Below are 10,451 nucleotides of genomic sequence, written 5' to 3'. Positions count from 1 at the left end.
TACCATGTAGGAGATATAAAATGAGTTAATTTTGTTATCAACTGAAATAATAATTGAATTACTTGACAACCTAAGTTACATAAATGATTTTAAAGAAAATAATTAAAATAAAAATCATTTATACCATTTCACAAACTATTTCTAAAATTATATTGTTTATAATTAATTTTATCTTAGTATTTATAATAGTGATTAAATACAACATATAAAATAAAGTATGCAAGAGACTCACATGAATTTCTCGGAAAATATAAAAAAATTAAAAATATTTTATATCATTATTTTTTATATTTTAAATACACTTGAGCTAAAAAAAATTTAACAAGTATGATTTGAGTCTCGTAAGAATATGTGAGAATTGCACCCAAAAAAAAGAAAAATATGTGAGAATCTTTCAAATAAGAAATTTTCTTTTGTGTATGTCTAAGTTTTAGTTATTTTAATGTTTTTTATGAGAGAGTCTTTAACTTATTAATGCTAATGCCTTAAGTATTTCAGAATCTTAGAGTATCAGCATCAAGGAAACATCATATATGTCTCTCAAAAATTGTAAAATAATCATCTTTATATATTTAGTTATGTTTTAATTATTTTTAACAACTTGACCAGTAAAAAGATTACACTTGTAATTTTTTTTTATTGTTTGGTTTAAGATACCTTTCGACCAGATTTTAATTTCTTTTAGTTAAAAGTTAAGAGATGTCTCTTATATTCGCTAAGAAATCTTCCCTAAGAGACTAGCATTAATCATGGTCTAAAAGATGGACATCGTTTTGTTTCATTTCTCTCTTCCAACACAGTTGTATTTAGAAAATGCGACAGTGATAGCCATCTCAGATATATCTAAATGAGCTAGCTTAGGCGAAATGATTTCTGCTGTACACAAAAATTTATTATTTAAAGTATTATAACATGTAATTATTATACCACCTATCAAGTGGAATTGACTCAAAAAGTACTACAATATATATACAATTTATCTCTTTGTCAACATCAATGTGCAAATTCCCTAAAAACAATCCTAAAACCGGAATTTATATGAACGAACGGATTTATGAATTTTTATGATGCAAGTGTGAGTTGACTTATTCTTCTCTTGGTGGTACATTAACTTCCTTTTTCACTTCACATGCTCACATGGTTTCTAGACCCCTAGGCCCTAGTGAACGTAAAACAATAACTTTGCGTTTCAATATGTAGAGTAGATGTAACTATTTTGACCAATGAATATATACCATATTTATTCAAGTTTTGCTCATGTCACTTATTATTTTTTATTCTAAGATCTAGTAAAACAAACAAAACTGCTTTACAAAATGTTACAGTTTTCTTTGCTGTTATCGATGGTTCTATATGCGAAGCAAAAGATTGAAAACTCATAAAGCTTAAAGGGAAGAGGCATTTAAAACATTATGGTCCGTGATTGGAACCAAAAGACAAGCATGTCGTTGTAGCGATGATCCTGCAGAGGCTGCAAAGAATGGAGATTTAATTAGCTTATCCCGAATCTTCTTATATATCGATGGATCTGATGATTCTAGTGGCCAAAGAAAAAAATAACTACGTGTACAGTTTTTTTTAACGCCAATCAAACAATTTTTTCTTAACCAATCAAACTCTCGTATCAATTGATTTTCCAGAAGTGACAACGTCAATGACGTTAACGAATCCCAAAAGTAATAGCTAGGTACAGTTATACCAACCATGCACTATGCATATATAATACTACTACTACACACCCAAGATTAATAAGTTGGTTACATATCTATACTATTATTTATGAATTGATTTTGCTGATTTGTCAAATTCTCCATGATTTTAGCTAATATTGCTTATTTGTCATATTTTATTAATTTTTAGATTAAATCATCAATTTGATTTGTCAAATTCTCCGTGATTTTAGCTAATATTGCTTATTTGTCATATTCTTATTAGTTTTTATATTAAATCATCAATTTATTAATTTAGATAATATAAATATTTAAAACTTTCTAATTAATTTAAATAATATAATATCTCGAAATTTCTAATTGTAATTATGATTATTATTATTTTAACTTTCACAAGATTCTTATTAGTTTTAAGTTTAAATCATTAATTTATTAATTTAAATAATATAACTATTTTCAAACTTTTATAATTGGAATTACAATTATAATTATTTAAAACAAGTTAAGACCAATTCTTATTTTCATATGATGTAAGATGTTCTAAACTTTATAGTTTCATTTTTCTAATTTATTCCAAGTTGTTTCGATTATAGTTTTTGACATATGTATTTATGTACTTTGATATTTGCTTTTTAGGTTGAGTTCTATATTTTTCTTTTTTCTTTGAGTTTGAAAGACTATGAGCACATCGGTTTTGTAACATGGAGTTCGGAATTATGAATTAGGTATTATGAATTACTTTGGTATTTATTTCACGTGTATGTTTTATTACTGTTTAATCTATTAAAGAGTTGTATATGTAATCATGTTATGAATATGTGTTTAATGGTTTAATTTCTAAAACGGCTAAAGTATATATATTTTTAATGAATAATTAGATTTATCATCATATAATTAACCATAAATTAACTTTAATAATAAAACTGTCATTATCTATTTTTCTTTCATTAAAAGTAAACTTATGAAATATTGTCATTATCTCAGTTCATTTAAAAAAAAGGTTTCTTCTAAATTATCATTGAAATTTATTTTTATTTATTTTGTTCTCATTTTGTGTGTTTTTGTATTTTTGTAATTTAATACATGTTTCTGGTTCAAAAATACAAAATAGATTAAGAGAGACCGAAATTTCACATTCTTTCTTTACTCTATTGTGTGAAATATTTTTGATATGTAATTATGTTTTCATGGTTTCGTCTCATAGTTTTATAGCATTCATTTGTGTTAAGAAGACATACACCAAAATAAAAATTAAAAAAACTAAAATGATTAAGAATATAAAAAATAAATTATCATGATTTTTAATTATAATACATATATTAATAACTATTTGTAAAATGATTATGCCCGTATGTGCGGGCAAAACATCTAGTTTTGGGTAAAACCCGTTAAAACATGACATTTATGATGCATGTGCCCTACCAATACAACGCACACATTAGACAACAACTTTGACGTGTCCGAATGTATAGTTTTCTTATTTATTGTTATTTCTTGTGGACCAATGTCTTATAAATGTCGTACAATGGCAAAGGCGAATTATTAAGCAAACGGTAGTAGTCTAGTGGTAAAAAAGAAAACTTGGAGTAAAATGTAAATTCGTCGTTTTGGATTCGAATATTGCCAGAAACTAAGCTGTCATTTGCTTGGTCGGGTGAAGATGAAGTTATGTCTTAGGTCTCATTAAAAAAAACTGAGATCGGACTAGTTGTCAATATTATCCTCTTTAGAGATTAGTTGGGTCTCGGTTTAAATACTCCACAGTTAAACAAAAAAAAAGATTATGTAATATATAGGGAAAATTCCATAAAAATACCCAAACTAAATTTTGTTAAGCTTTTTAATATCCAAACTTTTTCACTACCCAATTTAATACCCCAACTAATTATTTTACTCAATTTAATATCCAAACTTTTAAAACTGTACCCACTTTAATACCGAATTTTATTTATTTTAATAAAAATACTAATAAGTTTCAAATAAAAGCTCAAAAAAATCTCTAAAATTTACAAATAAACTCAGAAAATTCTAAAATTTTTTGGTGTTTGAGAAATAAAAATAACTAAATAGTGTAAAATATTAAATTTTGTAATAAAATTTCTAAGTTTTAAATATTGTATTTAGTTTGTTTTCTAAAATAAAAACGAAATTTATTTTTATCATTCAAATTCATTTATTTTTTGAAAAAAAAAAAATTTCCATGGTTTATCTACCTTCTTTTCTAAATCTTAAAATAAAATTAGAATTTTTAATATTTTTTTCTTAGATTTTTTGAGATTTTATTAAGTTTTGTTTGAAACTTATTAGTATTTTTATTTAAATAAATAAAGTTTGGGTATTAAAGTGGGTACAATGTTAAAAGTTTGGGTATTAAAATGAGCGAAATAATTAGTTGGGGTATTAAACTGGGTAGTGAAAAAGTTTGGGTATTAAAAAACTTAACAAAATTTAGTTCGGGTATTTTTATGGAATATATATATATATATATATATATTGTACCCACTTTAATACCCAAACTTTATTTATATATATATATATGTTGTATGATGTAAAACTATAAAACTATAAAATTATATATAGATTCATTACCAAGAAAATGAGTTATATACATCGCTACGTAACATTATAACATGAAAATATATAAAAAATGAATGAAACATTGATTACTTTACACACAAAAACACTCATATTCTATAAAAAAACAAATTTAATTTTTCTTAACCACACCATTATTACCAGCCAAGATCAAATATTTGTCTTTTCTAGTCAGATTAGTGCATTCAAAATCCAACGCCTTCCCAATCACGCTCTGAACATGATTAGCCACTTCAAACTTCAGCTTCCCATCAGGATCTTGACACGAGACACCAGAGACAGGGTCCAGAAACTGGACCGTGTAGGACGGATAAGGATCCATGAGGAAGAAAAGCGGGTCAAATGCCTTCAAGCCACTTGCTGTTGTACCGTAAAAGAAGGTCGCGGGTGACGTCACAGCCACGGGAACGATGACATCACTAATCTCGGTGAACAAAGGACTAAACCTTAGCAAGTGAGGCTCTCTACAAGTGGTACCTTCAGGACAAACCACTAGGTCTCCTTCGGACAACAACTTCTTCATGGCTTTGCCGTCACTGACCCGATCACGGGTCAGTCTAACGGTTTTGATCGGAGCCAGGAGCTCAGATACTCTGCTCAAACTATACGTTACGGTTGTGATGTTTTTGGTTTTTAAAGAGAATCCAATATAGAGAGGGTCCAATAAAGTTCTGTGGTTACACGCAAAGAGACATCCTTTGCGTTGACTTGAGTTTAACTTTTGAGATGAAACGTCGTCGATCTCTACGGTTAGTCTGCAACCAGAGAAACCTAGGATTGGGATTGATAAGGTGTAAGGGATGCAAAGAGAGACGAAGAGTCTGGCTGCTGCGGCTGCGATTGCGAAGGGACCCCACATGAACAAGACAAGAGTATTCATTAGGGTTGGTTTGATTGCGAGACGACCATCATGAAAAATTAATGGTTTAGGGTATTGGTCTTTTGGTAGGGTTTGCCAGTTTCTTTTGTCGGACTTCTTCACGAAATATATCTCCTGTTTCAAAAAGTCAAGAAAATCAGTTGAATAATACATGAAAACAATGAATGACAATACCTAACAAGATCAGTTTTTAAGTATTGGCATGAAATTCAAAACAACAAGTTGTATTTCACTGTCATGGCTAATAACTAAGTATCATCATTTTCATATTCGAATTTAATGATACAGACCTTGGATCTGCTTTTGTTGCTTTTATGTATATATTTCGTATTTGCAGCTAATAGAAAGATTATGTAAGGTGTGTCTCTCACCGCCACCACTTTAGTCAACTATTCATATTCTATATGTTGCTTAAAGGAGTATAACAAATCATATCATTCACGTTAACATAAGAGGCCTATGTATATACGTTTAAATGATATATACTGTATAACATTTTCACATAAATTTTAAAAGCATGTTAAACATCATCGGCGAAGAGATGTTTTGAATATGAATTAAATTACCGACCTGGCAAAACTGAGAGAATAGATATCGGTGAAGAGATGTGTTGAAGGACGTGATGCCAATAACATGACCAGTGTTTAATCTTTCTTTACGAACCAACTCATCAAAGTCGAGATCGTGTTTGATCTTATCCTCCATGATCCCTATGTAATAACCACCAACTACCTTCATTTCTCTCCCGACAACAACTTCAGTCTCCAAGTAATCTTTCAAGAACCCTTCAACCATAACTTGAGGAAGGTCATCGCTAACACCGATCCTCTTCCCTCCTTTCCTCAACACTTTGAACATTTCGAGTCCAACATCTTCTAGAAAGTATTTAGGCAGAACCGCTCTCCCGGCTCTAAAACTATCTTTTTTAATTCCAAAGAAGCTCACGAAGACCATCACTTTAACACCCATCTCGTGGCTCATCAAGCTTATCAATGGATAGAGAATGAAGAGGAGCAATGACCTCATTACCCCTCCTGCCTCGAATGCTACGAGCATGAAGTAAGGGAAGAGTGAGTCGGATTTGAGGAGAGCTCCTTCTAAGTGGAAGATCAATGTATGGCTAGATAGGTCGGTCTGGAGGAGGGACGAAGGGCATGTTTGGTACTTTGGTTTATGGCTCCGGTATCGTCTGAGGATAAACCGGTTGAAAAGAAACATAAGAGATTGGAAAATTGACATCTTAACCGGCATTTTTGTGTGTTTGTAGGAAGCTTTTTTTCTCTCGATGTGTTACGTTTTAGACACTGCATGTCTGATAACAGTTGAGGGGGTATTTATATAGCAAAGAGTAGTGGAATATCATGACGATGTTACCCATAGATGTATTGAGTATTTATGAAATTTTGCCATTGATCGTTAACGTACAGCTTGCATGATTATGCATTAAATGAGATTACCAAGCGAACATGTGAAATTGTGAATAGAATATTAGAAAAGTTATGCGTACGCGTGTTTGGGTTGGGTAGACAAAAACTATTGTTGAAAACGGTATGAGTCAAAGCTTTCCATTATTTTTAAAAAGAATAAAACGAGTCAAAGTTTGTGTGTAATCGGAGATTAAACACACACAAGTAGGTGATTACAAGTCTTCTTCGTTCTTCCAGTTGTGTGTATACAAATGTTATCGTCATTTTTAAAAACGAAACGAAAGTGAAATGTCATAGTACATATATCGTGTATATATGATACATGTACAGTCAATTTTTTTTTTCATATATGTACTGTTACAGTTACCAAACAATAAAATATTTTGATGGAGATCCATTTATTGTTGCGTATTATTCTCTTGGAATGGTTATTTCTTATTTTAATTTCGAACTACTATTGTATTTCCAAGTTGGAATGTTTCATTAAATTAATGGTTTCAAAGTCCACGAACAGTAAACTAAAACTAATGATGGAGAAATCATACGACTAGTAATATCGATTGATGCGTTATACAAGTTGATCAATTCTATTTTGTTTTCTTTTATCCGCTGTCTTGGAGAAAGAAAATTAAGAACACCCTTATTGACAAATTGGTTTTCAAGGAAATAACTAAACTTAAAAGTACTAATGTTTTTAATAAAGTTAATTCTTTTTGGTATTTTTAAACTCAAGCCGTTATAAATACATAGCATATGAGGTATTTTTAAACTCAAGCCGTTATAAATACATAGCATATGAGTTTCTCACAATGATTTTATAATTTCTCATTTGAGAAAATTTTATTAATTTATTTTCATGTCTTCTATTTTAAATATTTTGTAATTTTTTAAATTTGGTTAAGAGAGTCTACTATACTGATATTCTTAAGGTACATTAAATACAAATTATAAGTAGATCAATCAAAATAGAAAAAAAAACTGTTGTTGACAAAAAAACCTGTCCTACAAATATTAGCATATCTGAAAAATTAAATGTTGATCCAAAAATTATTGTTAATCAAACGAATGCGGTCCAAAATTTAAGATCCAATTAACATTGCACAGCTTGTTACAAACCTATACATTGCACTTCCGAAGCTAATTCCAATTTTAAAAGAGCCAACATATTATCATATACACTTCTAATATCGGATGAAAATGGCAAGTCTTTTGACTTTGAGCACAAACTCTATTCTATGGGGAACACAATACAAATTCAAATATTAAAATTAACAGTTAAAACGCATTGAATGCTACTGAGTAGCCGACCACGTTTATAGGGTGTGTGGTGTTTGCGTGGTCAACTGGTAGAATACGCCATATCATATTTTCGTTTCGAAAATGAAGTAACTATCGGTTACATTACTTACTTTGCATGTACCTTGATTTATCAATAGGACTGCCTAGATTTTACAAAGTCAAATAGATGTACGGCGAAGCTTCTGGGTTAGAGGCCAATTCTGCGACTAAGCGTGGGATTGGTTGAAACTATTGCTTTAAGAGTAATTCTCGTAGAAATTAGACTGTAGTTTTATTTTAGTTGTATTGTAAGATTTTGAATTAAATAATGATTGAAAAAATTAGTTGCATGCATGTATAGATCAACTATATTTAAAAATATTAATATTATAAATATGTATTACCAAAAAAATTGGGATGTCAGTTTAAAGAAACCGGAAGCAAAGTTAGATTGGCTCTCTTGTGGCTCAGTGGCTGTAAAGAATTTTTTGGCCCCTGTATAAAGACTAACTTAGATATAATCATGGTCTTGCTTACCTAAGTATTTTCACTCTGTTACCAAAAAAAAAAGTATTTTCACTTCTTCTTGTTAATTAATTAGATAGATCCAACATATAAATCTGCTTTTCTTCATAAACTAACTTTAATCAATATATTATCACCGAAAAGAAAATAAAATCCATAAAAGGAAGAAAGCACAAAAGATAGCCACTGTTTTTTGCAAGATCCAAGATATAAGAGTCAATGCGTAAAAAATCAACAGCATCACTCGCAAAAGACACGAATTTGCTGAGTCGTGCTTGCTTCTTTCAGGAAAAAAGGAAACCGCCTAGGCCACCCACATGACATTTAGTAATTTATTAGGTTACGTATGATATAAGTTTTTTTTTAAAAGTTCAGTAGGTTATTCATGTGTATAATAGTTACTACAAGTTTGATCTTCAGCATGACTTATTTTATGCTATTTGAATTTGATTTGGACAATTGGGTCTGGTAGCTTTAAAGCATATCTTTTCCTGCTTATGATGTATTTTTCCTTTTAAGTTGTTTAAATTAATATAACATATATTAACAATAATATTCTACAGTCTCATGCATATATATAAACTTTACGAAAGAACTAAATTTTAACAATTGGTTAATATGTTTTGAGTCATTCTATAATTTACATTTATAAAATAGATTATTATTATAATTATATATTCGTATTATAGTTAAATCTATGATATTAGATATAAGTTGGATGAGTTAAGTCATTCATATTGTGAATATATTGAGTTAGATATGTTCTTTCAAATTCAAACCGAAGTGTGATTATTTTTATTATAATTAAGTACAAAAATAATTTTATTTATCGTTTAAATATGCATGTATTTTCATAATGTTTATCAAATTATATGTTGATTACTTAAATTTGTTTTTAGAAAATAAAGAGTATTTTTGGAAGCTTACAAACACATATCACTAACTACAATAATTAAAATATTTTATAAATTTTAAATAATTTTATGCCTTAGATTTATTAAAATGAAAACTGAAAATTATTTTAAATAATTTAAAAATGAGAATTCCCATTTGGTTTGATATTTTGATTATGGTTATATTAAGTTCCACAAACAAAAAGTTTTAAAGCAAATTATATTTTTTGCTATTTAAAATATTTTTAATGTAAGATTTTTATTTTGTGAAATTTCTTTTTTAATGAAATGATATTATATATACATTTATTTTTGTTTTTATTTTCTTTTTAAATTTAATGTTTTCTTTTTATTATATATGTTATTTGGAAATGTTAAAAAGGAAACTGAACAATAAATTCAATAATAATATATAAATGTAATATTTTTAATTCATTAAAGGTATCACTATAATCGATCATCTTAAAAATTAACGTGAATGCGATACATAGGAAACTAACTTCTCAAAAAATATTATAGATATTACTATTGTTTATCCAGAAATTTGATATTTTGAACTAAGCCATATGGGCCTCTGAAATCATGGGTACGGCACTCAGTAACACCTTTAAGAATACGGATATGGAAAAGCAAAAAAAATAATTTTTGGATTTAGTAGATCAATGAAACTTGGCAAAATAGAAAAGGAAAAAACCATGTAAAATATGTGTAAAGTATAATAAAATATGAATGTTATCATGTTATATTTTCTATTCAAAATCAATTTTGTATTCAATAAATTTTTTTACCAAATAATTTTAGCTGTTTAATTCATCATTTATTTTCCCTTATTTGTAATTTCTTTTTATCATTTTGTTAGTTTTCTTTTTGAAAAATATAAAATAAATATAAATATATAAAAATATATCATATAATACATATATACATATTAATTAATATTTTTATGTCCCACTCAAAATATTTTCTAGATCCATTGGCCAAGATGAAGTCTCAAAGCAAAATAATTTCGAAGAGAATTCGTATTCAAGAATAAATATCGAGTTCCACTATATTTGTGAATATGTTGAGATTCTTTTTACCCAAATTTGTAGACTTTTAGGTAGTGGTAACAAATATATATACCTTGACTATAAGAAACTTGATTTGCATCAATGCATTTTTGAAACATAATTTTTTTTAACAA

General features: G+C 28.4%; 1 protein-coding gene across 1 annotated transcript; it reads right to left on the bottom strand.

Annotated features, from left to right (window-relative positions):
- Positions 1 to 4,240: 4,240 nt before the first annotated feature.
- Positions 4,241 to 6,465, bottom strand: LOC130509639 (probable glycerol-3-phosphate acyltransferase 3). The gene is made up of 2 exons (XM_057005799.1): positions 5,716 to 6,465; positions 4,241 to 5,259 (listed from the first exon to the last, which is right to left on the bottom strand). The coding sequence occupies exons 1-2, from the start codon at positions 6,394 to 6,396 to the stop codon at positions 4,378 to 4,380; spliced, it is 1,563 nt and encodes a 520-aa protein (XP_056861779.1). The 5' UTR covers positions 6,397 to 6,465; the 3' UTR covers positions 4,241 to 4,377.
- Between the last annotated feature and the right edge of the window lie 3,986 nt (positions 6,466 to 10,451).

This window comes from Raphanus sativus, chromosome 3, assembly GCF_000801105.2.
Source record: "Raphanus sativus cultivar WK10039 chromosome 3, ASM80110v3, whole genome shotgun sequence".
NCBI lineage: Eukaryota > Viridiplantae > Streptophyta > Magnoliopsida > Brassicales > Brassicaceae > Raphanus > Raphanus sativus.
Note: the sequence above shows the minus strand (reverse complement) of the source record. Positions and strands in the feature narration are given on the sequence as shown.

What these genes read in the sequence shown, in the direction of transcription:
- LOC130509639 (XM_057005799.1), bottom strand. Translation starts at nt 6,396, where the DNA reads ATGCCGGTTAAGATGTCAATTTTCCAATCTCTTATGTTTCTTTTCAAC. An exon ending in TATTCTCTCAGTTTTGCCAG is followed by an intron (nt 5,260 to 5,715) that starts GTCGGTAATTTA and finishes TTTTTGAAACAG; the next exon opens with GAGATATATTTCGTGAAGAA.